The sequence below is a fragment of the Pongo pygmaeus genome, chromosome 10 (genome assembly GCF_028885625.2).
Source record: "Pongo pygmaeus isolate AG05252 chromosome 10, NHGRI_mPonPyg2-v2.0_pri, whole genome shotgun sequence".
Classification (NCBI taxonomy): Eukaryota; Metazoa; Chordata; class Mammalia; order Primates; family Hominidae; genus Pongo; species Pongo pygmaeus.
In genome coordinates, this window is record NC_072383.2 from 46657103 (window position 1) to 46683628 (window position 26526).

The following is a 26526-nucleotide window of genomic DNA, read 5'->3' on the forward strand; positions in this document are numbered from 1 at the left end:
TTCATTCCATTTATTCAAACATCTGCTACATGCCTACTATATGCCAGGAACTGTTCTCTCTCTTCTTAAAAGCTACAGTGTTTCTGCCTCTACCACTAGTATGATATTTAGCCAAAGTTCTTTGTGTCCCATCTTAAGTAGGGATTATTTGAGGTCTCTAGCCTCAGTGCCCATTTAGTGATAACAATGATCACCCTGAGTAACTTGTCTATGTTACTAGCTGAGGTTACCTGTATCTGGGAAGAAGCTGTTTGCCAGCTGCTGCTGCATTGCCAGTTGCTGCGGCTTCATGCACATGGACGGTGGCATGGTGCCCATGGGCTTCTGTGATAGCACTGGCTGTGAGCTCTGCTGGGGTACCAACCCTGCCTGCCCTCCATGCTGCCCACTTAGCATATGCCCTTGATTGGACACCATAGCCATGGATGGAGCCAGGCGTTGCTGGAGGGCATGAGCTGGTGGCTGGGTGGGCATCAGTGGTTGGGGCAAGCCTGGCTGTCGGGCACCTGCAAGACCCAGGGAAAGCTGCTGTTGGGACCCAGCCAAACTGGGAGAAGAGCCCTCATGTGGCAAAGACATGGCCTGGGCAGGGCCTGGTGCAGACAGTAGGGAATGCTGCTGCTGCTGTTGTGGCTGCTGCTGGGCAGGCTGCAACTGTGCTGAAAGCTGCTGCTTCTTCTGCAGCTCCTTCTTCTCATGCTCCAACAGGTCCTCAATGAGCAGGGGTAACTCGCTGGCTACGAGTGAGCTCTCCATCTTGTCTAGCTCATCCCCAGATGCTGCAGGTCCACCAGGCAAGGTCAAAGCCCCACTCTCGAGCTCAAACTTTTCCAGCAGGGAGGATCCTCCTGGGCCACTCAGTGGGCTGGGGGTCAGCAGGTGAGCTGGTGGTCCTCCTGTGGCCCCAAAGGAGGCCTTCTCAGCTGTGTGCCCACTGCTAGAAAATGGCCCTGTGCCCATCCGGGTATCCCGGCTGCCCATCATGCTCTGTCCCGGCTTTAGCCCCAGGCCAAGGGAATTGGCAGCAGGTGTGGGCTCTACCTTGGGGGTAGCAATGGTGAACTGGCAAGGGGAAGGGTGGCGTCCACCCTCCTCCACCTTGGGCTTCACCTCAGGGAGCACAGATGCCAGGCGGGGCTCAGAGGCATCAGCAGCAGGGGGAGGGCGCTCCTCAGGGCCCAAGGGTCCTGGCTCCACCCCCCGCAGCAGGGCCTCCCGTTCAGCCTTCTCATTAGCCGATTCTACCAGCCTCAGGTGCTCATTGAAGATATCCTTCTTGTCCCCAGTGTCCAGCTCAGGATCAGTATATGCCAGCAGGTCAAACTCGTCTCCATTGAGCAGGTCATCCAAGTGGGGGTCATTGGTCTCCAGGTTTTCTAAGGTGCCAAGTTCATCATCACCCTTGGCCACATCCACACCCAGACCCAGGTGAGCAAGCTCTTCATCGTCCTCTAGGGCCTTGTGGGCATCAAAATCGTCATCCAGCTCGGGATCCTCACAGGGCAACTTCCCAGCTTCCAGGGCCAGAGGAGTGGGGCGGCCAAGCTCAGTGCTCGAGGGGGGCCGGTTGACCAGCTCCAAACCAGTTGGCAGGGTAGGACCCTTGGTGTGGGGTGTCGGATGAAGACTGTTGTTCAATTCAGGGGCCGGTGGAGCTGAGGGTTTCTGTGGGGGAAGACCTGATACTGCCAGGCCCCGAAGCCCTTCAGGAGCCAGTCGGTGGGGGTCCTCACTTACAGGGTAAAAACGGGGTCTCTGAGGTGGGCCCTGACCAGGAAACGGAGTGCCCCCAGGTCCCAGTCCTTTCTGTACATTGTGCCGCAGCTCAATAAACTGGGCAGGACCAGCTGGACCAGGCACTGGCTCACCAGGGCCTGGCAGACGGGTGGGAATTCCCGCCAACGGGGAACCTAGGGCTTGGCGGCCAAGTTCAGGTCCAGGAGTTGATGGAAAGCGAGCTGACATGGCAAATCGCATGGAGGTTGCTGCTGTTGCCTGTTGTTGCTGCCACAGTTGTTGCTGTTGCTGCTGTAAGGGCAGGGACCCAGGATAGGGTGCTCGCTGATAGAAAGCTTGGGAGCCTCCTACCAGTTGCCTGGAAGAATATACAGTAGTCAGTAAGATGAAATCAGATGAAAAGGAGCAAGAACATGGGATTAGGGCAGTGAGGAAGCATAGAATTAACGCAGTGAGGGAGAAAAGGAATGAAGAAGAAGAGAAAGTGATACTGGAAAAGGATTAGTGATACAGGAAAATCACAAGAGCGTGCAACAGTGATAAAATCCATCCCCCTTGGTTTACCCCCAGGGAACCTCCTGGAGCCTCACCGGCTGTTCACATCCATAGAGGAAGGCGTGGCTGGTGGAGGTGGCCGGGAGAGTCGGTCATCGCTAGGGAAGGACCCTGGCCCCAGGATGGGGCCACTCAGCTTGCTTGGGGGCAACCCCACAAGGCTGCTCTTGTCCTAGAAGAGACAAGGTAGATGAAGGTAGGGCAACCTTCAATATCCTGGCCCCACTATCCCTTGCCACTCTACCTACCTGTGTCCCAGCAAAGGGGGTCTGGCCTCGACTCAGCTGCTCAAAGGCAGGGCTGCTGGGCTCAGCACCCCAGCTGCCTGGAGGCCCCACTGCTCCTGCAGCTGCTGCAGCTGTTTCCTTCTCCTGCCGCAGGGTGTTGCGCTGGATCTGCTGCCGAATCAGCAGCTCTCGTAGTCGCTGGCGCTATGCAAAAAAAAAAGAAGAGGAATAAGCCCATTCTACTCCAATCATGGGGCTGCCCCAGAGACAGCAGCGATATGGGGGGCTTAGCTCCAGGGTGTCAACTTACCTGCCGTTGCTTCTCCAGCTCTGTTTGGCTAAGGCCGGACATGCCTGGGTCCTGGGTACCTGGGAGTTCAGCTGTCGCCAAAGAGCTACCCATTCCAGCCCCTGGGTCTTCTCGCTTTTCGACAGGAGAGGTGATGCCTGATCGCTGTGAGGCTCCATGGGACAGGTAGGGGAGGGATCCATCGGGTGCAGGTGGTGGCAGAACCGACGGAGGGCGTAGCGGGGACAGCCCATAGCTCTCCCCTGTGGACCCGCTGCTGGGCCCCAGGGGGCTGCCCGATGGGTGGAAGTTCCCTGTGGCTACTGTGTAGTTTGTGCTTTGAGGCTTGCCCAAGGTGGGGCCGGGCCCAAAATGGCTGTTGATCCCATGGGGTGGCGGGAGACCAGGCTGAGGGACCGGGGGCTTTAGGGAAGGCTCCCCTACTGCCTGAGGGAAAGTGAAACGCATGGGAGAGGGGGTGCCCACAAATGCACCCGTCCCAGGGGACCGGACAAAATTGGGGGGCTGCCCACTTGGGACCTTGGCATGGAGCTCACCTGCTGGCCCCGAGGGCAGGGCTGCTGGGAAACCCCCAGCCCCCAGCGAAGTGTGGGCTAGAGACCCAGCCTTAAAGGCAACTTCAGGGGGCTGGGGTCGGGGTGGCTTATGCAATGGGGCAAATGGGTCACGGGACTGAGGGCGTGAGGGTGGGCGAGAATAAGGGTCAGGGGACTGGAAGCGAGGGGTAACTGGGGATGGGCAAAAAGCTTCAGCAGACAGAGGACGGGGTGTCAGTGGAGACTGGGAGCTGGACTGGGACTGAGGACTGGCAGGCACTCGGGAGAAAGGGTCGGAGGGCAGTGAGCGAGGGGGCAGAGCACAGCAGCTCTCAGGGGGCGGAGGTTGGGGCCGAGGAGTCAATGGGGGCTGAGCATATGGGTCAGGGTAGGAACCAGGGCGAAAGATGTCTGGGTGACTTGGAGGAGAAGGTGCCAAAGCCTGGGCAGGGGGTGGCTCCTGGGGCCTTAGGCCCAAGCCCGGGCTCTGGGGCTCTACCTGAGATGCCCGAGGGGTCAGGGGGGCTTTGAAGACATCAGGTGTCTTTAACTCCAGGCCACCCAGGTGGGGGCCTGAGGAGGGTGAGTCAACAAAGCCCAGGTTTGGGGGCCCATAGCTAGGAGAGGATGCCCCAAGCTCTTCCTTCTTCACCTCTAGGGCCTTCCGGGACTCCCCAAAAGGTGGGGGCGAGAGCAGGGGCTCAGAAGCTTTGCCTCCCCCTACCCCAGGGCTCTCAGGCACAGCCAAGTTATCCAGCGAGGGGCAGCGGGGTTTGAGGAATGGGTCAGGTGTGGAGGGCTGGTGTCTGGGGGTGCCAGGTGGGGTAGTGTGGAATTCCCCTGGCTGGCCAGTCCCAGGACGAGATGAGGTGCCCAGCATTGGGGGCTGCACAGGGGCCCCCGTAGGACTAGGATAGGGGGGATAGGTGGGTGGTGCCGTGGGGAAGCGGGGCTCCAGGGGATAGGCAGGGGCCAGTCCAAAGGGGTCCTGCGAAGGCACTTGGGCGGGCACCTGGGGTGGGAGCTTGAGGAAGAGCTCACCAGGCGAGTCAGGGCCAGGCACCGAGCCCGCCGGCGGCTTCAGGAACCCGTCCGCAGAGGTAGACAAGCCGGCGGGGGTAGTGGGGCTGCCAATGAAAATGGTGGGGGCAGCAGCGGGGGGCGGGCTGCCCAGTGCCCCTGGCTGCGGGGGAATGCGGAGATGTAGGGCCGGTCGGTCAGTCTTACGGGCTATGTCGCCCACCTTGGTCTGCTTGTTGATCTGGCTCTCAGCCTGCTACAGGGGGAGACCAGGCATAGGGCAGTCAGGCTGCTGCAGGCAGGCCCCATGGCCCTCCACCCTCAAGAGAGGCCACCCACTAGAGGACTGCTACAACCCAGCCCAGCCCCACTCACCTTCTGCACCTTGTTGATGCGGTGAGCTGCCCGGTTATCTTTGGCCTTTTGCTGAGGGATATGGGACACAGCCTTAGGGCCTAGTGCTCGGTCTCATGCCCCGCCCCCATACTGTACAGTGTTTTCACACTCCCTACCCAGAAGCGGATCCCTTCTGGCCCAGCTGCTTTAGGAGTGGGGAGCGGAAAGAACTGAGGTAAATTACCCAAAGATCCCTCCCTCCCTCTCAGTTCTCATGCTAATCTATGCTCCTTTCTGTCTCACCAGGTAGGGGGCTTTGTCAGCTGCTGGAACCTTTCTCCAGAGCTTCATGATTTGTTTGCAACGGCTTGACCAGTCTGGAGGGCAGAGGGAGTGAGTCAGAGAAGACTTGGCAGGCGACTCCTCCACCTGCCATGTTACCAGGCTGTCTCCCTTGCCCTCATCCCACAGGTACCTGGGTAATCTTGCTTGAGATTAGGAAAATTAATGTTGGCATAGAGCACGGGTGAGATGGTGGACAGCTGGCCCAACTCCTCATCCTTCTCCCAGCGCTGAAGACTCCGCTGGTTATAGGAGAGTCCGTCGCCCTCACCCTCCGTGGTGGGGGTTGTGGGGGTGGAGGGCGTGGTGCCACCTGAGCCTGTCCAGGGGCTGTCGGGCTCACCGGGTTCCGGGCTAAAGAAGCCCCCGCGCTCCCTGGAGCGCAGGGGCAGAGAGTCACAGGGCGCAGGGATGCCAAGTCCCACCCCAGACAAACTGCCCAGAGCCCCAGGCCACTGCCCTGCCCCAAAAGAGGAGGGTCACTAAACAAGGGAATGGGGCCGAGCAGGGGAAGTGCTGCAGGAGTCCGAGGGAGGCGAGGCATGAACTCAGATGGAGGAAAAGGACAATGGGGACTGCCCACGAAGGTTATGCAGAGACACCAACCTAGAATCCAGGAACGGGGACTGGCAGAGGCCTGGGTAGGAGTCCATTGGGCTGCTGGAGGGCAGATTGCCCAAAGGGAGTCCACCTACAAGACGGACAGGATCAGAGAAAAGAGCAACTGGCCCATCCTGGAGGCAAGTTTGGTTATGTCAGTCTTCAGACCACTCCCACCTGTATTACCTTGAAGAAAGGGCCTCTGCAGTGGTGTACGGCTGCCTTCTAGGCCAGGGGTTCCACAACCCAGATGCTGTTCTCGTTCAGAGCCCAGAACATCCTTGAAGAGCTGCTGCAGGTCCTTGGATTCCATCTTGGGCAGTTCTGTGGGGGAATGAAGGACACTGTTGAGGAAGACTGGGAAGTTCAGGTGATACCACAGGTCTACAAATGATCATGGCCAGGAACGGTGTCCAGGACTCCCCACCAGAGAAGCCGTACAGATCACAGTCCCAAAGATAGGACCTCCTCCTTCTCCCATAGAAAACCCTTATACACAAAGAGGTGCGGGTAGGGGGCTTTGTCAGCTGCTTTGTCAGCCTCACCTTCTGTGGAAATCCTGTCTAAGTCAGAGCTAAGCATCCCTTCACCTGGGGTGCCTGGCTTCTCAGGGTCACTGGGCACTGGGGATGCCTTCACGCCCCCATCCTCAGGTCCTGTAAATGCCAGGAGAAACCCATGGGTCAAGGCCAGTATGGGTCATGGCCACTCTGAACCACAGAGGGCCATGGGACAGTTTCCAGCCTCCAACCCTGACAATGCTCAGGGGCACAGCAGAGGGATAGAGGCAAGCAAGGCCAAGACAGGACACAGTCCCCCCGGCAGCCCTCACCTGGTGTATCAGCTTTGCCCTCGAGGCCACGGGATTCTTCATCTGCAATATCTGGACCATCATCTCCTATGAGCAAGAGTCCCCACTCCAATCAGAGATGTCCTACATCTGATGCCCAGAACAGGTCTCTAATCCCACAGCCCTACAGGCCAGGACCCTTGACCCCACCCTTGACTCCTGGAGGCCAGTCCATTTCCCATCAAATAACTTGCCAGCTCCTAAGCCAGAAGAGAGTTGGATTCTCTCAGACCACTCACTCCCACATAACTAACCTTTCTGCGATGTGGGGAGTTCCTTCCTTTCTGAGCTTCCATCTCCCTTGGCTTTTGGGGTCCCTAGTCCAAAGCTTGGCCGGCCCACCCCAACTGCAAAAAGGGCCTTACGGCTCAGGTCCAGCAGCTCCTTCCCAAAGAAGGCTTCCTGTGGAGCAGTCAAGGAGAAACAGGTTTCTTCATGCCCTGCAGGGCACAGACACCTCCCTCACTGCTTGGAGCCTGAGACCCACCTGCAGGTAAGCAGGGAACATGTCCTCCAGTTTGCTCTTCTTGCGCCCTCGCCGCTGTTGCTTCTTCTTCTCATCCCCTTCAGCTAAGCTCTGCTCCACGGCGCCCTCTGCAGGCAGGTCAGCAGGTATCACTGTGGACAGAATGGAAGTGTCAGACTCGGGTTGAGAGCATGCTGCTCCCAACTTGCAGGGTGGCACTTTGTGCCTACTCTCTCCCACAACACCAGCTGGGTCTACCACCCTCTTGGCCCTTTCAATGAGTCCACCCCCTGGGTCTCTCTAGCATTCCCCCACCTTCTCCCAGGCCCCACTGGTGCCCTCACCCGTCTCACCCTCGTCGGGCTGCCCATCCCCACTCAACACCTCCGCCTGTGCAGCAGGCCCCTTTTTCGTGCGTGTGTGGGATTTCCGCTGTCGCACCATGAAACCACCAATGCCTATGAGGAGGCAGAGTTGCGGATGAGAAGCCGCTGGGGGACCTATTGAGCTGCCCCACACCACCCCACCACCCCACGACCCCATCCCAGGACCTCACCAGGCCGATACGGTTTACGCTTGCGTTTTTTGCTTTCCTCGGTCTCCTCTTTGCCAGGCTCCACATCAGGGCTGACGGGGCCCTCCAGTTTAATTTCGCACTCCATGTGCTCCACACCACCTGCGTATGGTGACAGAAGAGATGGAGGCAGATCAGAACTATAGGCCCTTTTAATCTTGTCATCCTGCCACTGAGAGAGCTGAATACCTTGCCTCAGAGCCACTTAGACAAGAGAGCAGTGCTTAAGGGTAACTGTGAGTGGCAATGTAGCCCCCACCCAACATCCCACTCCCAGAGTCACGCTCCCCCTACTCTGCCGCTCCCTAAGATTCCCCAAGCTAACCTTCACCCTTGAGCAGCTCATCGGTGTCCAGGTCCCCATCCTTCTTGTCATCAGGGCCAAGAGCATCTGAGGGCTCAGAACCCTCCAATCCTGCCTCGCCTGGGAGGCCAAGCCGTCCTCGCCGTTGGCGCCGCTTGTGCAGTGGTGACATGGTCAGGTTACGCAGCAAGGCCATGCCAGTTTCTGTCAGCCACACACCTTCGAAGCGAAAGTACTGGGGCTCTGCATAAGAGGAAAAAGTGTGTGATCCCTGGATGGAAGCCCCAGGGAAACCAGAACTGCAAGTTTCAACCTATGTCCTTAGCTGAGACAAAGGCAGTGACAAAAGTCCAGCTTAGGGTCTAAATGCTGAGAACAGGCCACCAAGGGGCACTGGCTGAGGCCCGAGTTCTCTGTCAGTGACGCAGGGAGATTCAGAGAGGAACTGTAACTCAGAAGCCTGCCTTTGCTCATGATTAACCCTAGGTTCACTAAATAGATTCTCTTGCTGTCTGGGGCCATGAGGGCCCCTACTTGCTGAATGCCAGCACAGTGTCCTAGATGCCAGCAGCAGTGCCATATCACGATGGAGATGTCCCTGGCCCCTTTCACTTAGGAAAAAGAGTTATGTTCTCAGCCGGGCGCACTGCTCACGCTTGTAATCCCAGCACTTTGGGAGGCCGGGGCTGGCAGATCATGAGGTCAGGAGATCGAGACCATCCTGGCTAACACGGTGAAACCCCGTCTCTACTAAAAAATACAAAAAATTAGCCGGGCATGGTGGCGGGCACCTGTAGTCCCAGCTACTCAGGAGGCTGAGGCATGAGAATGGCGTGAACCCGGGAGGCGAAGCTTGCAGTGTGCCGAGCTTGTGCCACTGCACTCCAGCCTGGGCAATAGAGCAAGACTCCATCTCAAAAAAAAAAAAGAGTTCTGAAGATGAAATCCTGGCAGTGAAGAGACCATGGTGCCTGATGAAAGGAACACTGCCCGGGAAGCTGGAGACCTTGGTTCTAGGCATAACTTTGCCACTAACTTACTAGGTGACCTTGGGCAGGCCACTTAACTTCTCTGGGTCTGAGTTTCCTCCTCTTAAAATAAGGAGATGAAGCTAGGGGGTTAGAGCTAGACTAGATGATGTCTGACGTCTGGTCTCGCTTTGGCATTCAAAATTTCTGTGACTCACCTGGCTCTTTCACCTTCATGGGCACCAGCTCTGGAGGTGCAATAGGCGCTATGGAGAGAAGGACAAATGGAGGTGGCTGAGGTCCTGTCCCAAAGCAAGGTAACCCTGCCCTGACTCCTCCCCCTACCCAGCAGCTGGTACTCACCCACAGGCTTTACCACGTAGGGCTGGCAGGAGACACAGTCAAAGCCTTCATCGGCTGCCTGCTCCACATCGTCCTCTGTGAAGAGGCTCTCACAGCCAGCATGCATCCACCTGGAGAACAGAGACTGGAGGAAATAAGCTCAGGCAATGCGAGGCTGGCAACAGGGCCAAAGTGAGGAGAAAGGGATGTTCTCACCGTTCACAGTGGCGGCACTGGATTAGTAGGTCCTCTTCTACATAAGGAGCATGACAGATAGGGCAGGTCACCAGGCTGGCACAGGGCCCACAGTGTGTGTAACTATTCTGCCATTCACAGTGGAAGCCAGGGGAAGCAGCCCCACACTGCATACACGACACACACCTGGTAGGAGCAGGAAAACACAGCCTTAGCACCCAATCTACCCAAAGTACCCAGAAGTCCCCTCACCGGAAACCCAAGCCACCAGCCTGGCCTCCTAAACCCAGCCTCTGTCACATACTCAACATCATATCCACTTTAACATCTCAAGGCCCCAGGGCTCCACTGAAGATCCCAGTCTCCTTACCACTTGCACTTCCAGCCGCCCTTGGGGACGGTGAGCAGTGGGGGGTCCAGGCAGTATGTGTGGTAGCTAATATCACAGTCATCACAGAGCAGCAGGCGTGAGGGGTCGGAGGCCTGGCCACACACCTCACACACAATACACTCCACACAACGCCAGCCCTTGAGCAGCATCACCTTGGTGATCTGGGGCAGAAGATGGGAACTTCTCAGGGTGTGAGGTGGAAAAGAGGTAGAACTTCTTTTTTTTTTTTTGGAGACGGAGTTTTGCTCTTGTTCCCCAGGCTGGAGTGCAATGGCGTGATCTCGGCTCACTGCAACCTCCACCTCCCAGGTACAAGTGATTCTCTTGTCTCAGCCTCCCAAGTAGCTGGGATTACAGGCACCTGCCACCACGCCCGGCTAATTTTTTTATATTTAGTAGAGACAGAGTTTCACCATGTTAGTCAGGCTGGTCACCAACTCCTGACCTTAGGTGATCCACCCGCCTCAGCCTCCCGAAGTGAAGTGCTGGGATTACAGGTGTGTGCCACCGTGCCCAGCCTAGGAGGTGGAACTTCTAAGGGCAAGGCTGGAGGAACCCCAATGCAGAGACTAGGCCTCCATTTGAGCACACGGAGACTTAGGCAGAGCACCCTTGTCCCCAAAACAGTGACTCTAAACTTAGGCTCCCAATGATCTCTGCTGATCAGAGAAGAGCTACACTAGCCACTGCCTCATTGTGAATGGAACAGCAATCTTTCCACTAGCCAAGCCCCTAAAAAGAGACTGTGGGCCGAATTAGGTCCCCCAGTTTTTCTTTTCTTTTTTTTTTGAGACGGATCTCACTCTGTTGCCCAGGCTGGAATGGAGTGCAGTGGCATGATCTCGGCTCACTGCAACCTCCGCCTCCTGGGTTCAAGCAATTCTCCTGCCTCGGCCTCCCGAGTCGCTGAGATTACAGGCACACGCTACCACACTCAGCTAATTTTTGTATTTTTAGTAGAGACAGGGTTTCACCATGTTGGCCACGATGGTCCTGAACTCCTAATCTCAGGTGATCCACCCGCCTAGGCCTCCCAAAGTACTGGGATTACAGGTGGGAGCCACCATACCCAGCCATGTTATTTTTTACGATGGACTGAATTATACCAGCAAGTCAGGGCCTACCACAAAGAAACTATCAAGTCCACCGCGAGTTCCAAAGTACTTTTCCCCAAGAAAAGGTTGATAACCACTGGTGACTAATGAACAACAACCATGACCGATGGCCGCTTTAAGAGGTGGTATGGCCAGGACAAGGAACTAGGGTAAGAAATAACTGACACTATTCCCCAGCCTACACCTCTTGGGCCCTGAACTCACCTTGCTGTTGACACAGTAAGGGTGATAGCACTGAGAGCACTGCGAACAGGCAAGGAGGTGGCCCTCTGCCCCCCGGCCAAAGCTGCCACATACCACACACATGTCCTGGGGAAACACAAAGAAACCCAAATGTCCAACTAGATCTCCCCATCCCACTCAGATCCAGCCTACTATGAGGCTACAACACTGATTTGCGACCAGAGTCAGGAACCCCATCCCACAGCGTTAGGACGCTGTAAGCTACCAAGGGACCCTGCTCCTTCCTAGGATGCCTCCCTCACCTAATCAGGTCACTTGAATTTATAAAGCCTGACATGGGTAAAGTTAAGAAGAAATTAAAGGAAGATAAGATGGGGTAAAGACTGGTCAGGTGAGAATCACATATGTGACAAAATTCTATCAGCTTCAAGATTATTCAAGTGAGGACACATGTAAGTTCCCTAAGCTATAAACTTCAGTAAGGCAAAGACTTTTTCACTGCTATTTCTCTAGCTCCTAGCTTAGTGCCAAGCTCAGAAGAGATACTCAAGAGAAATTTGATGGATGGACAAACCAATGAATAACATGATTAGAATTCATGGTCTGTTTTCTCATTAGCTGGGTATCCCCAAAAGTAGGTCCAGTTTTCCCCATCTATCCTCTCACCAAATACACACATACACAATGTTCAGTGTGCCAGGTCTCACTGTATGGTACCTGCATTAGGACAAATTTGTCTGTGTTGGAGAAGAGAACCACGGTATTCTGCATGGTGTCGTCATCTTCTTCCTCCTCCTCCTTACTGGGAGAGCTATCAATGTCAGCAACCTGATGGGCAGAGAGTTGTGGAAAGTGAGGCAGATAAATCTGCCCCCACCAAGCTACTTTCCTCTTTGGTGTTGGGGGAAGAAAGTGTGAACCCTTGGCTAAGATGAAGGCCAAAAGCCAGGAATAACAGACAGAAGACCCCAGCTCCCAAACTGAGCCTCAGCCTGATAGCAGAGATTTCAGAAAAACCTGGGGGCCAAGTAGACAGGAATTCAGACATAGCCAGACAGGCCCTAGACGAGCAGGCAGGTAGGCAAGCATGCAAGGGACTGGCAGGACTCAGAGGGTGCTAAAGCATGGTTGAGGGATGGGAGGAATAGGAGGCATCTCCTTACTACCAGAGTCTCAATGGAAGAAGCAGTTGACTTTAGCCGGGCCCGTCCTCTACCACGTCCTCCATGGGCTCCTCCACGAGGCCGGCGTCTTCCTGGGAAACTGCTGCTGCGACCCTGAGTGAAAGAAGGGGACAATGACAGGAGCATGTCAAGCGCTAGTGTGTTGGGTTTACACACTTAAACAGAAGAAGTGACAAATGGACAGAGTAAGACAGGTAATAAGCCCAGGAGTCCCACTCAGGGCAGGGGAAAAGGCCAAACTCCCAGATACAAACAAGCGCATAGCTCTAGCCCAAACCCATTCTTCCCCTCCCAAGAGTGGCTGACATGGGCAAGGAGAAAAAACAATGGCTTGAAAGAACCAAGTTTCTGGTCCCAATTCTATTACTGAGTAACCATGAATCTGGGCAAGTTACTTGTCCCTTCTATGTATTAGTATTTTCTCCTTAATAACTGGAATAAAGGATTTCCAAGTCTAGGATTCACAAAGAAAGGTGGGAAAGTATCAGTGACACAGGACTGTACCTCTGACAGTGGGCTAACTCTAATCACATCCCACAGCTAGATAGCCCCTCACCTGTTTGATGCGGGAACGGGCTGGGGAGCTGCGCCGCCGCCCCTTCTCCCCCTCAGCTTTGCCTCCGCTGATAGCTGTCCCAGCATCGCACAATAGTGAGTCATCAGTCTCTGGCAGTGAGTCGGTACAGAGCCGTAGGGAGCCCTCATCTCGGGCTGGACTAACATCCGTAGAGACCCCCAGCTCCATGGACAGGGAGCCACCCCCCTCCGGGTCTGGAGAGCCCAGGAGGGGCTCTGAGCCAGGAAAACTGGCACTGGCATCGCCCTGGCTCAGATTAGAGATCTCGTTAACGATGTCGGATTTGATGAGAGTGGGTGGTGTGGGGGCCACCGGTGCACGTGGCTCTTCCTGTTCTTCACATGGTGAGCCCTGCCCTGCTGTCTGCTTGCATTCAGGGTAGACCTCCATAGGGGTCACGGGGGCCAGCTCCTCGGGGTCCAGGAGCACAGGGGAGCCTTTAAGTTCACTAGCCAAACTGCCAGGGGTCTGTCCAGCCTCTGGCTGTGAACCCGGAGCATCAATCCCATCCAGAGGGGCTGTGTCTTCCCCTAGGCCAGAGAAGTCATCCAGGGCCGGGGCAGGGCTGGGGGCGGGGCAGGAAAGGTCCCCCATTGGGGAAGGGAGAGGACTGGTGGCACTGGGTTCCAAGGCTGGGCATTCGGGTTCTGAAACTTTCTCAGTCTCCATCTCGTGCAGCTCAGCCTCGTCTGAGACCCCCACTACCTTCCCTATGGGACTTAACGGGGAGGGAACGGACAGCGGTAGGGCAGGAGGGGAGCACTGGGAAGGAGGGGAGTTTTGGGAAGCCAGGGAATGCTGAAGGAGTGGCGAACACTGAGGAGGAAGGGGCTCCATCAGGATGGGAGAAGCCGGCCCCATTGGGGAGCCTGGAGATGGGGGAAGGATCATAGGCGGGACAGGCTCAGGGTCAGTGCAGTTAGCTTCTGGTGGAGGGCTGATGGGTGTCTCCAGGATGGGGGCAGCCAAGGGTGACTCAGGGTCACTGTCCCCTTTGGCACCAAAGGGGTACTCTAACTCCCCCAAAGGAGACAGGGCCGGTGGGGCCGCAGCTGTGATAATGGGTGACAGCGGAGGAGGAAGGGGATCTGGAAGGAAAGAGAAAAAAGAGGGGCTCTTAGATTAGATGTGCCATGAAGAGTTACAGCTGTTCCAGAGTAAGAGGGTACTAACATCCCCTTACCTGGTGGCATCAGCTGAGGCGACAAGGATGGCTCCCCAGATGGGGACAAGGGCAGCTCCTCAGGCAGAGGGGACAGAGGTGGTTCCCCAGGCTCAGACAGGGCTGGCTCTCCAAGCAAGAGAGATAAGGATGGTTCCCCAGGGGGAGGGAACAAGGGCAGCTCCTCAGGTGCAGGGCATTGGCCTGGCTCCTCAGGGGGCTCTTCAGGCCGAGGGGACAGGGGTGGCTCCTCAAGCTGAGGGGACAGATGTGATTCCTCAGGCCGGGGGGACAAGCATGGTTCCTCAGACTGGGGGGACAGGCGTGATTCCTCAGGCTGGGGGGACAAGCATGGCTCCTCAGGCACAGGAGACAGGTGCGGCTCCTCAGTCTGGGGGGACAGGTGCAATTCCTCAGGCTGAGGGGACAGATGTGGTCCCTCAGCCTGTGGGGACAAGTGTGGCTCCTCAGGCACAGGGCACAGGCATGGCTCCTCAGCCTGGGTGGACAGGTGTGGCTCCTCAGCCTGCGGAGATAGGTGCTGTTCCTCAGGCCGGGGGGACAGGTGCGGCTCCTCAGGCCGGGGTGACAGGTGCAGCTCCTCGGACGGGGGGCAGAGTTGCGGCTCCTCAGGTAGTGGCGACAGGGGTGACTCCTCCAGCGGCAGGGACATGAGCGAGTCCTCCGGTGGTGGGGAAGCAGGTGAGTCCTCAGGTGGTGGGGATGTGGGGGAGTCCTCAGGTGGTGGGGAGAGGCGTGAAGCCTCAGGTGGAGGGGACGTAGGAGACTCCTCAGGCGGTGGGGACAAGGGAGATTCCTCAGGCGGTGGAGACAGGCGTGACACCACAGGCAGGGGGGATAGGCGCGATACCTCAGGTGGGGGGGACATAGGTGATTCTTCAGGTGGTGGGGACATAGGCGAGTCCTCAGGTGGTGGGGACAGGCGTGATGCCTCAGGTGGTGGGGAGAGGGGAGACTCCTCAGGTGGAGGGGACAGAGGAGACTCTTCAAATGGTGGGAACAGACGAGATGCCTCCGGTGGTGGAGACATGGGTGACTCTTCAGGTGGAGGGGACATGGGTGACTCCTCAGGCGGTGGAGACAGGCGAGATGCTTCAGGTGGCGGGGAAGTGGGCAATTCCTCAGGTGGCGGGGACAAAGGAGATTCCTCAAATGGGGGGGACAGGGGCGATGCTTCAGGTGGTGGGGATAGAGGCGTCTCAAGTGCAGGAGATGGGGGTGACTCTTCCGGTGGAGAGAAGGGCGACTCCTCCAGTGGAGAAAAAGGTGATGATTCACGTTGGGGAGACAGAGGAGACTCCTCAGGCGGCGGAGAGAGGGGCGATTCCTCCGGCGGCCGGGACAGGTGCAATGCCTCAGGAAGTGGGGATGCGGGCGATTCCTCAGGTGGTGGGGACAGGCGTGATGCCTCAGGTGGTGGGGATGTGGGTGACTCCTCAGGTGGTGGGGACAGGGGTGACTCCTCAGGTGGGGGCAGCAGTGGCATCTCCTCGTTTAGGGGGGCCTCCAACTGGGGCTCAAGTTGGACCCCTGCTCTCCCTGCAGACACAACAACATGATGCTCCTATCTAGCTCAGATCTACTCCACAGAAAGTGTGGGGTCTGGGGCAATGCACAAACTGTCTCTTGACACAGAATAAAAGGGGATGAATTTCAGGGACCCTCAAACCCTACTCACCTAGTGGTTTGGCTTCACATTGCAGGGGCCCTGGTTCCTTGGGTTGCATAGAGGTCACGTGCCCACCCTTTGGCTGCCCTTGGCATGCAACGTACAGAGCATCGGGCTCGTCAGTGGGGGTATCGCCAGGCTCTGGGGGTGAAAATCTGCAGAGGATACAGGGGAGCAGGCTGTGGCTCTCACCAGCTAACAAATCCTAGAGAGCACACTGGGGCGAGGCACGAATGCTGTGGATGGCACTGCCCACCTTAGGGCTCTCCTCTCAAAGTCCGCTCGATTTAACAAAGCCCTTGCCAATCTCAGTCCTTCCAACCTGCCAGCCCAATCCCAGTCAGTCCACACCACTTACCTGCTACACACAGGGGTATGCTGCTCAGCAACGGAGCTGATAGGCTGACCTCCCTGGGCTTTGTGACAGCGGTGACAGAGAGAGTAGTTCTCAAACCACTCCGAGTTGGGATTCAGTTCTGCTGAGCCCACCCCACAGGCCCGGCACACCCGGCACGCCTAAGGGAAGGGAGTGGGCAAAACAGGCATTGGTCAGACAGCAAAGACTAACCGAAAGTACACAACTTGCCAAGACAGAGAATGCTGTAGGAGGCACAGTTAGGGACAACAGGGCAGAATCAGGGTACACTCACCTTGCACTTCCAAGAGTGAGCAGGCAGTTCCTCCATGGGTGGTTTTAGGCAGAAAGTATGGTATCCTTTGTCACACGTCTCACAAACCAACATCTTAGAGTCATTCCCAGGTTTCCTGCAGGTGCACAGGGAACATTACAGTGTCCTCTCTGCCCTTGTTTCCTTTCTTTTTTGTTGTTTTCATGTTAACAGGCCTTCTCCGACTGCCCTCATTTTCAACCCTAACCTGTGTTCTGCCTAAGACTTCCCTCCGGCCCTTCCATTCCTACCTGCAGGCTTGGCACACTTTGCATTCAGGGCACTGCCAGCCAGCACGTTTGCGGGCAGTCAGAGCAGTGTCCAGGCAGGCCCCGTGATAGTGATGCCCACAGCTGGTACAGAAGAACAGGTCACACAACTCCCCTGGCCCCTCACACACTGCACAGCGAGCCTCCTCTGCAGGGGGTAGAGACACCACAGGTCAGCTATGGATTCCTTGTAAGCCTCAGCACATTGCTGTACACAAAATAGGTACTCCATGGGCACAGAATGAACAAACAACAAAGTTACTGAGTGCCTGCCCAACGTCTGCCAGCTACTGTTCTAGGCACTGGAGACAATGATAAATGAGACAGGCAAAACCCTGGTGCTCACAAAGTTCACACCTATTTTAGTGGGGCAGACCAACAGTAAATAATTCTATACTTCGATCAGTGCTCTGTAGAGTACAAAAATCCAAGGCACACTTGGTCTCTCATTTGCCCTATGACCAAAGATCAGGACTTCTCACCCAGATGTGCAGCCCCCTCACTGTGCTCTGGGCATAGCAGCTGCAGTGTTTTCATGGATAGGAAGGAACCGCTGGCAGTCGCGCAGGGGAAGTGGTAAAGCCGTGGACATCCAGGTGAGCGGCAAGGGATGGAGGCACCGAGCCTGGTGCAGTGGGAGCAGCGCTGCCAGGGTGAAGAAAGAGCCTCAGTGTCAGCCAGCTCTCCCCAGACAAACAGTTTAGGCACTAGCTCTGCCCCAGTATACCCATGGTCCTTCTCATTCCAACCTGACTCTCAGAAGCCCACCAGCCCTGCCCTTCACCTATGCAATCCCCTGGCCCAGCCCCACCTGTGAGATCCCTGAGAAGATGGCCTTGTCCACACCACATAGTTCTGGGCCCTCCTGCCCCCATACGCCTGCCGACCATGCAGCACACCAATGGTGAGCCCAGCAGGACCCTTTACAGGTGGGAAGAGGTAAACAGAAAGGAAAGAATTAACAAAAAGAGGATCGCTGGCTCAGGACTACCCAGCCCTTATCCCATTTCCTGCCCCATTCTCCTCACTCACCTCCAGGTTCTCCTAGGTGGGCAGGTGTAAGGCCCTCAGGGAAACCAATCTGTGATAGGTCCTCACTGGGCAGCACTGCCTCATTGGGCCCTGGGCTCCCCCCAGGGGACACCACTGGACACCGGGGCCAATCAAATGGCAACTCAAAGCGCCGTAGCTCCCGCTGCCCATGTAGACTGGGCTCCCCGCAGTTACAGAGAGCACAACGCCGCACTGGACCCCCACTGTGGACACACAAGCATCAGTACCACGCCAGGCCCCCAGCAACCCCATGATGTGGCATGCCCACGCTTCCCCAACACTCATTTTCCTAAATTCTCTTCCTTGAAAGCCCTAGACTCTCAAATCAAATCCTCGTGTGCCCTCAAACAAGCTACCTGCAGTCCTGAGGAGACTCCTGAAGCCTGGGACTCCCAGAACTAAGGACAGAGACCTCTCCCACATGTGGGTTGGGCAGATCTGACTCAGTGACACTTGGGTCCTCAGAAGCTGCAGGTCCATCAGCTGAATAAACAAACAAACAGCATGTGTCAGCCATCATCCCTATTTAACACAAAGTCCACTCACCAGACGCATGAGATTATCCAAAACCTGAGTGGATCAGAGTGATGATATTTCAACTGTTGTCTCAAAGAACAAAGTTGTTCCATTACTTATCTGCTACATAGACTTAGCTCATGTCCTTGTGCCAGGACCAGAAATGTAAGGTTGCCCATGAAATCTAAAAGCAAACAAACAATTTGTCCTACTCACCTGCCGGTTCTGAATCTTTATCCTCACCAGCCAGCTTCTGGCTGTCCATCCCTCTCTCCGACTGGGCAGGGCCCTCTCGGGGAGACCTGTTGGTGCCAAGAAAGAGATCTATATGCCTATTAAGTCTTCCCAAGAAGCACTTTTCCCAGAATCCTGGGAAGAAGGCATCCAGACCCTCCAGACATCAGAGCAAAGCCATATTACAAACTCCTATACTGACAAGAATGTCATTCTCCCTAAGTGACTGCAGGGTCACTTCCTCCCCAGATAAATACATACCCTCTTCTCACACTCTGGAGAGATTCTCAGGGGATCCATTTGACTTTCCCACTTCCAGCCTCCTCTGTAAGAGTTCCTGGGGCCATAGCATCCAACTAGAAGCATATCCGTTTATATCTAATACTGCTCTTTGGCTCGCCCCTGGGTTTTTGGCTTTTGGTGAGCCCTATTCCCACATCTTTCCCTCAAGTCTCAAGTAAGCTCCCATTCTAGAGGCCAGTCTGTGCCAACCCAGCGGTAGTCATGACCCAGGAAGCCTGAGTCCAGCAAAAATCCCTCTCCCAGAGGCAGAGTCTGAGGCACTGCAAGAGATGTAACACACTACTGGAACTACAACCTAGCTATGGATGGATCTCCCCCACTGCCACTTGTTTCTACGAGGACATTACCATTACAAAAGAAGAAACTCCCTAATTTCCACCCACTTCCAACCCAAATCCAGCTCAGACCAACCCCTGGCCCATGCCCTAACTGAGCTCAGGGTCTCACCCAGCCTGAAGGTCTCAGGTCATTGCCCTTAGCAACACCAACTGCCCTTCCTCTTCAGATACCCCTGGTAGTTAACAGAAGTGGACCTTGAGAGTTACTGAGCATGTGTAGCCAGGCCTGAGGCTAAGCATGCTGGGAGTTGTAGTCTCAGGAAGCATAGAGCCACTCAGAGGAGCTCTAAACAGGGCAGGACATAGCACAGCACAGCGGAGTAGCTTCCTTCCTCTTCCCTCAAGCAGGGTTTCCACACACATACATGGGGGTGGGGAATAACGGTCCCTTGTCCCTTCTTCTAAGAAATGTGTGCCTGTATCAGAGCCAAATGAAACACACTAAAGTTATACCTAAAAAAGTTGAGACTTACACCTTTGGGCATTATTTTCCTAGATCTCAGAGGGAATTAAGCACAGTGGGAAAAAACAAGAACAATAATTACAGACACGAAGAATAGGAAAGGGATCCTATAGAAGGAGGGAGAAAGTGGTAAGTGTTAGCAGCTCGTAGTGGGAAGTGTAGACCCTTTCTCTTAATCAGAGAAGGTATACAGTCTTCCTAGAGAAAGTGGTGGTGAGGTGGGGGAAATCCCTAAAACAGAACTCTAAACAATAAAGTTTGAGAAATTCATCTCTTGCCTTTTCCACTCTTCTTGACTAACAGAGTGACCACTCCACCCTTAGCAAGGACAGCCCGTCCTCCCAAACTGGAAGGCAAATACCCCAGTCAGCCACTTATGGTTGAATGACTGGGACAAATGAGACAGGGGGAACCCTCAAAGGTGCCCCAAATCAGTAAATCAATTCCCTAAGAACTACAATATCACTCCTCCTGCCCTGAACTCACCCTTTATTTCCAGATACTGGCTATGCCCCTCTGGAGACATGTCACAGGAAAGAAAATTCCTTTTTCCCCTAACACTCTCAGAACCCACTGGATAAAGTAAAGCATCACCTGATACACATCATCTCCATTCCCAAGCCATCTCTCTTTCCCAAACCTGCCACACAACCACACTTGAAAGGAAAGCAGGGTGGGTCATCTGGCCGGCTCATACAAAAGCCGCTCCAGAACTTCAAGGAGTCCTTAGAAGCTACCATGGGAAGTGGGAGGTGGAGGTGAGGGCAGCAGCCAGTCAGTCATTCAAGGCCTGGCCACACCCAGAAGGTCCAAGGGGCCCTTAAAGTTTTCTAATTCTTTGCATCTTACTATATCTTACCACTACATACCCCTAAAGATCCTCTACCCGCTCTGGTCTCAAAGTTGAGGCTAAAAGAGTCACAAACATCAAGAAGTAAAAGGCAACAATGATAATACAGTGGGTAGGAGGAGGGCTGCCTCACACAAGGCCAGAGGGGCAAATTCCTCAGCCCTCCCCCAAGCTCAGCCCTCTCAGGCTGGTAAGGCTGGTAATGCTCAAGAAGGTACAGAAACCACCTTCATCTGGCCTTGAGACAGTACTAACATCCTCCAAAGCCAGAGCCCATTCATGGGGCCATGGAAGATGAGAGATTAAGAAGCAAAGAGAAGAATGTCATACAACTTGCACCAAAAATAATCTAGGGGGCACCTCCAAAACGCCTGAGCCCTCAGTCCCTATTTCCCCATCCCTGCAGTCCAGCACAGGGATCCCAATGCTGATTCCCAGTTAATAGGCCCCTGAACATATCTAAACAAAGACCCCAGGTTCCCTAGTCCCATCATTCACAGCCAGTAAACCGACACACATACACACCAAGGATTTTTTCCCTGGATCTAAACCGGGGTAGTGTCTCACCAGGCTTCCTCCACAGAACTAGAGATCCCAGACAGTAGGTACAGATCTAGGGAGTAAAATTGTGCTGGCACCCCTCAGTCCTATACCTAAGAGGTCCAAAACAGCAAAGAAAAGGACAGGGATTTATCTCAACCCACTCTCCTTCCTGCCTCCCTCCCAGACCAACAGCTTTCACTCCATTTTCCCAGACAAGGGGGAAATGGACGCTTGGAGAGGTGTAAGGCTGAAGCAGGCCCTTGAGTGAACAGCTCTTCAGTAGGACTCAGGACTTCCTGGTTCCCAGCCTGGACTCAAACCACACCTCTTCCCACCCCCATTTTGGGTCACCCCTCCGAGATGGATTCAAATGGAACACTGGCCCTGCAGACCCTCTGAACTCTATCTCTGGCTCATCCTGAGAGCAGGCACAGCTAACAAGGTGCAGTACTACATAAGGAAGTTGTTTTGGAACAAACAGGAGGGAGTCTCCATAGAATGCAGGAGTGGAGAGCAGGATTGACAGCTCACCTCACTCCACTACCCCTGTGCCACCTCTCACCTTCCAGAAATCTTTAAAAGGCAAAACCCCTATTTTCTCCTTTCCAAAACCAGACCCAAAGAAATCTAGTATATGTATGTTGGAGCAGATAGAGTGAGGGAGCAAAATGCACCAGCCAAATCCCTGCTGGGTAGCATGACAGGTGTGAGAGGGGCAGTCCCAGCCCAAGCAAGGCCCACAGGATTGAGGCTCAAGCTGCAGGCACATACACACCCTTTCTCCCCAATACCTTCTGCCAGGGGTGGAATCACTGGTTTCCAGGAGAAAAGAGCTCTGATCAAGCCATTTCTCCTCCAGAGAGACACAGGCCACCCCATTCTGCACAGCTGGTACAGGCTCAGAAAACCAGTTAACAATCTCTGGTCAAAAAAGGGTTGGAGAGGTCTGGGAGGGGCTTGCAGGACTGGCCAGGGACTCATGGGCAGCCAGCTCTCCATACCAGGCCGGGAGAAGGCAAAAGACAAAAGCCATTTTTTGCAGCCTACATTTGCAGGGAGCAAATCTCAACGGCCTCCTCTATAATCCTCTGGAGATTAGATCCATCCCAAGAGGAGGGGAGGCAAAGCAGGCTAAGACAGCACTAGGCCTCACTGGGGTCACTTTGCCAGGCAGGGGCAGTTTAAAGTTGAACAGCGGGGCCAGAGCTGCCCCAGCCCCGCCTCCTTCTTGCCCCAGCCACCCCCTTCATCACAACTAGTCAGTTTCCACACATTCTCCCTTTGCCCAGTGAAAGAAGGCCTGGTGAAGGATCTGGGGTTCCTTGAGTTTTCCAGGGACTGCTTTGGGTGCCCAACTCGGTAGGAACAACCTTAAATTCCAACTGGCATAAGTCTGACCTGGCAGTGGCACCCTCCCCCACCATCCCAAGTTGCTCTGTCCCAAGGCCCACAAGGAACCCTGAGGGGAGAAGCAGCAGCCTGGGATTGGTGCTGGCATCAGGGCCCGGGTCCTAGTTTAGTCGAGCTCCCCCAACACAAAAATAAACAGGCAGAGAGGCTATCTGGCCAGGTTCCCAAACTCCCGTGGTTCCCTGAACCCCCAGTCTTTAAAGAGGCACACCCCAAGACACCAGGCCTCAGTTCTGCCCTGGTGACTGGCTCAGGTTCCCTTGACAGACCCTGCCAAAGGAACGCTCCCCAGCTCTGGCACCCCCTTCTCCAACCTAAAGGCCAGCTCCGGCTAAGATAGTCCATCTGGCTGTGCCCCCAGTCCAACCCTTTCTGGGCCCTGGCCGGGCGGACTTCACTCACCTCTTCACAGGGCGATCCAGAAATCCTCATCCGAGAACATGGCCAGAGCCCGGGCCGCTCCCCGACCTCCAACCGCCAGAGCGATCACAGCCGCCCCCCGCACGGGGGGGCTTAGGGGGGCCAAGAACGGTAAATCCAGGTCGGAGTGGCCACCCTCCCCCCACAAAAAAACAGCAAGAAGCCAAAGAGGGGTTCTCTGCCTCAGGTTCCAGCAGTTTAGGTTTCCATGGACAGCCCCAGGGCGGCGAATCCCGAGCGGACACAAAGAGAGCACCGGTGGCTTTGATCTTGGGCGAGCAGGCTCCGCATCCGCGTCGCCGGGCGGCCTCTCAGTCCTAGGGCCCGGCCAGCGCCCCGGCCGCCCGCGCCGGGCTCGGGCGGAACGTCGAGGCTCTCCAGATGGAACGTCGAGGCGCCTCCCCAGCAGCCCGGAAGGAATGCCGCGCCGCCCCGCGCCTGGCCCGGATGGAACGTGAGACCCTCGCAGGAGCGCCGAGCCCCTCTCCCCGCCCCGGCCGGCGCCCGGGGCCGCGCGAGCTACGGCGACGCGGGGCCGGCGGGGCCGCGGGGCTGAACCTGACACACACCCAGCGCCGGGCTTCTCGACCCCGAGCGCTCACCCTCGGCGGCTTCGAGCCCCCCACCTTCTGCTCCCCCCGGGGAAGGGAGGAGGCTAGGTGGGCGAGGAAGAGGAAGGGGCGGGCGGTGCGAGCCCTCTGCCCGCTCCCCTCCGGCCGCTCCAGGCCCTGCGCTCGCCTCCCTTCCCCTCTGGCCTCGGGAGCTGCCCCGCCCCCGGCCTGGCCGGCTCTGGTCGGTGGCACCCCCTCGACCCCCGGCTGACTGTGATCGCAGGCGGCCTAGAGGTGCATGGCCCAACCCCGGCTCCCGGCACCGGGGGGTCAGGAAACTGAGCGGAAAGTGGGGAACGAGGCAGCCATTTGCAACCGGAGAGGAAAGTAGTGCAGCGCGGCGCCGCTCCGCCTCCCCCCCTCCGCCTCCTGTTCGGCCGGTAGGGTGGTTCCTGCGAAGGGGCTATTTCCTGGCCCAAGAGCTGGGCAGCGGTTGTGAAGATTCGTGAAGCCTTCGGCGCTAGATCCTGGGGGGCCTTTTGCCCGGGGCACCCCACTCGAGAGGGGGAGAAAGGAGAAGAGGCGGCCCTATTTTGTGTTGGAGCGGAGCGGCGGAGGGATCCCGCCCTCTCGGAGGAAAGGCTGTGACTCTGCAGTTCTACGCACACGCTGCGGGATCCTTCCGCTCCGGGTTAACCCCGACCGCGCCGGGCCGGTAGCAGGGCAGACACGTGGGAACGAAGCCCCCCTCCTCTCCGCCGCAGCCCTCGAGCCGCCTCATTTACCGCCCAGGCCGCGAAACTAGGACTCCGGCCGCTTTCTAATTCCATACCCTTGCAGTCATTGGTCCCTGAAATTCCAACTGCCCCTTGCTTTGGCCAGGGGCAGTCTTTCCCGGGAGGGGGATGGAAGAAGAGCCAGGAGATTGGCCGCTGCTCAGCATCCTGGGAACTGGAGTCCGCAAATGGAGAAAGTGAGGTACGGCGCCTGGCGCTGCAGAGGGTGGACTCTTGCCACGTTTGGGGACCCGAAGAAAACTGGACGAGTCCCTAGTCGTTCCTCCTGACTCCCAGTCCCCCGTGTGAGGAAGGACTGTCGGTGCCCACACAGTCACTACACACACCTCCCCATCGAAACATAAAGGTAGAGCCTCCGTTTTCAGGGTGCCCCCACTCCCACCTCCAGTCCTTCCAGATATTCAGTACCCGTGTCCCTTTTTTAGTAAACTGAGGTGGCCTCGCTGCTACCTGGCCGGAGTACTGTCCTGGACAAGATCGCAAAACATACTCTTTGCAGGCACCCCCCCCCCCCCCCCACCATAAGTCTGGATGAGAAAATATTGGAATGCCTCTTCTGCATCAACGCACACATGGGGTGGACAAAAGGAGACAAATTAACTATGTCCAGATACTTTATATATTCTTAGTTATTATTCACCCTCATTATGAGTTACATGGAATTATCTCCATATTACAGATGAAGATTAAGGCTACAATAGGTAAGATTGCCCACAGAACTACATCTAGTGAGAAGTTGAGCCATTATTCAAACCAAAGGCCACGTTTTTCCTAGGATTACAAATAATAATACTACATTTTTTTTTTAAAGAAGATGTGGAGAAAGAGGCAGGCAGATTCGATCCAGTGCCAGCTTTGTGAGGAAAGGGTTTACCATGCTGTCCAACAGAACTTTTTTTTTTTTTTTTGAGATGGAGTCTCGCACTGTCGTCCGGGTTGGAGTGCAGTGGTGCGATCTCAGGTCACTGCAACCTCCGCCTCCCGGGTTCACGCGATTCTCTTGCCTCAGCCTCCCTAGTAGCCGGGATTACAGGCGCACGCCACCAGACCCGGCTACTTTTTTGTATTTTTAGTAGAGACAGGGCGAACTCCTGACCTCGTGATCCGCTCGCCCTGGTCTCCCAAAGTGCTGGGATTACAGGCATGAGCCACCGCGCCCCGCCCCAACAGAACTTTTCTACAGTGATGGAAATGGACTAAATCTACACTATCTAATATGGTAGCCATCGACCACATGTAGCTCTCGAGCACTTTGAAATGCAGGTGGTACAAGTAAGGAACTTTTTATTTTAATGAAATTAAATAGTCACATGTAAGGTGATGCTTTTATATTCGACAGTGCAGGAGACCTTAATCCCTACTGGTCAGAGTAATAGGAGGGATCAGGACTAGATTTGTCCTCTTCCAGCCACACATTGGCATCATGTTTTCTGCACTGACCATTCACACATATTTGAGCAAAAAAACTCCAGCAGTGATCCCACACTTGTTTTAATTACAATAGAATAAGTTAACCAAGAAACAAGTTGGAAAATGGAAGGCCCCTCCCAGGTTTGCACCCAGAGGCGGAGAGGCAGACCCTCACCAGAAAGACCTCCAGTAATAACAAAGATAGCCACCTACTATTTCGGTTTTTTTTTCTTGAGGCGGAGTTTCGCTCTTGTTGCCCAGGGTGGAGTGAAATGGCGCGATCTCGGCTCACTGCAACGTCTGCCTCCCAGGTTCAAGCGATTATCCTGCCTCAGCCTCCCTAGTAACTGAGATTACAGGCACCCACCATCACACCCAGCTAATTTATTTTTAGTAGAGATGGGGTTTCACCACGTTGGCCAGGCTGGTCTCAAACTCCTGACCTCAGGTGATCCACCCGCTTTGGTCTCCCAAAGTGCTGGGATTACAGGCGTGAGCCACTATACCCAGCCACCACCCCACTATTTCTTAAGGACTTACTATGTGTGAAGAACTGTAGTAAGCTTTGCATATATTACCTCGTTTAATTTTCACCTAAACTCTATGAAGCACACTTAGCCACTCTTCATAAATGAGAAATGGTGGCTCTGAGAAGTTAAGTGACCGCCCAAGGCCACACAGCTAAGTGGAGGAGCTATTAACCGCTATCACTACTGTCCCCAGGCCTTGAGATTATTGATAAACTAGAAAACTTTAGATGTTTCTAAGTCTACCCCAGACCTCATGAAAATGGCAGCAGAAAGGTAGGCCCCTGTAATGAGTATCCCAGGTCAGATGTGCAAAAGGACTTAATCTTAATGTAAGGAGACAGGGTGGCGACCTACCAGAAGAACCTCCTAAGCCAGTGAGATTGTTGTTTGGAGTATGTTTCTTCTAGCAGCCCTTATTTCTTTTTAGATTCTGGATCAGAAAAGCAAAAGCAGCTGTCAGGACTTTTGAAAATCAGCATGACAAGCCATATCCCCAACTGTAAGCCT

At 55.4% G+C, this 26526-nt stretch overlaps 1 protein-coding gene across 10 annotated transcripts in view; it reads right to left on the reverse strand.

The window, feature by feature from the left end:
- Positions 1 to 23449, reverse strand: part of KMT2D (lysine methyltransferase 2D) — a 41456-nt gene extending 18007 nt beyond the window's left edge. The window contains exons 1-35 of one of the 10 annotated variants that reach the window (XM_063672731.1): positions 22714 to 23449; positions 18387 to 18472; positions 18011 to 18137; positions 17634 to 17857; positions 17413 to 17522; positions 17084 to 17246; positions 16584 to 16749; positions 16315 to 16429; positions 16023 to 16180; positions 15674 to 15819; positions 13996 to 15534; positions 12792 to 13900; positions 12218 to 12328; positions 11769 to 11879; positions 11073 to 11177; positions 9733 to 9914; positions 9384 to 9548; positions 9189 to 9298; positions 9044 to 9091; positions 7879 to 8100; positions 7536 to 7655; positions 7324 to 7437; positions 7001 to 7131; positions 6768 to 6915; positions 6496 to 6561; positions 6209 to 6319; positions 5850 to 5987; positions 5670 to 5754; positions 5197 to 5417; positions 5025 to 5098; positions 4761 to 4811; positions 2830 to 4641; positions 2541 to 2723; positions 2328 to 2464; positions 231 to 2095 (exon numbers count right to left, since the gene is read on the reverse strand). In XM_063672731.1, coding sequence (XP_063528801.1) covers positions 231 to 2095; positions 2328 to 2464; positions 2541 to 2723; positions 2830 to 4641; positions 4761 to 4811; positions 5025 to 5098; positions 5197 to 5417; positions 5670 to 5754; positions 5850 to 5987; positions 6209 to 6319; positions 6496 to 6561; positions 6768 to 6915; positions 7001 to 7131; positions 7324 to 7437; positions 7536 to 7655; positions 7879 to 8100; positions 9044 to 9091; positions 9189 to 9298; positions 9384 to 9548; positions 9733 to 9914; positions 11073 to 11177; positions 11769 to 11879; positions 12218 to 12328; positions 12792 to 13900; positions 13996 to 15534; positions 15674 to 15819; positions 16023 to 16180; positions 16315 to 16429; positions 16584 to 16749; positions 17084 to 17246; positions 17413 to 17522; positions 17634 to 17857; positions 18011 to 18137; positions 18387 to 18435 — 10216 coding nt within the window. In that variant the 5' untranslated portion in view covers positions 18436 to 18472; positions 22714 to 23449. Of the gene's footprint in view, positions 1 to 230; positions 2096 to 2327; positions 2465 to 2540; positions 2724 to 2829; positions 4642 to 4760; positions 4812 to 5024; positions 5099 to 5196; positions 5439 to 5669; positions 5755 to 5849; positions 5988 to 6208; positions 6320 to 6495; positions 6562 to 6767; positions 6916 to 7000; positions 7132 to 7323; positions 7438 to 7535; positions 7656 to 7878; positions 8101 to 9043; positions 9092 to 9188; positions 9299 to 9383; positions 9549 to 9732; positions 9915 to 11072; positions 11178 to 11768; positions 11880 to 12214; positions 12329 to 12791; positions 13901 to 13995; positions 15535 to 15673; positions 15820 to 16022; positions 16181 to 16314; positions 16430 to 16583; positions 16750 to 17083; positions 17247 to 17412; positions 17523 to 17633; positions 17858 to 18010; positions 18138 to 18386; positions 18473 to 22713 lie in introns of all 10 variants that reach the window. The other 9 variants (XM_063672730.1, XM_063672735.1, XM_063672733.1 and 6 more) reach the window with 9 other exon arrangements.
- Positions 23450 to 26526: the final 3077 nt, after the last annotated feature.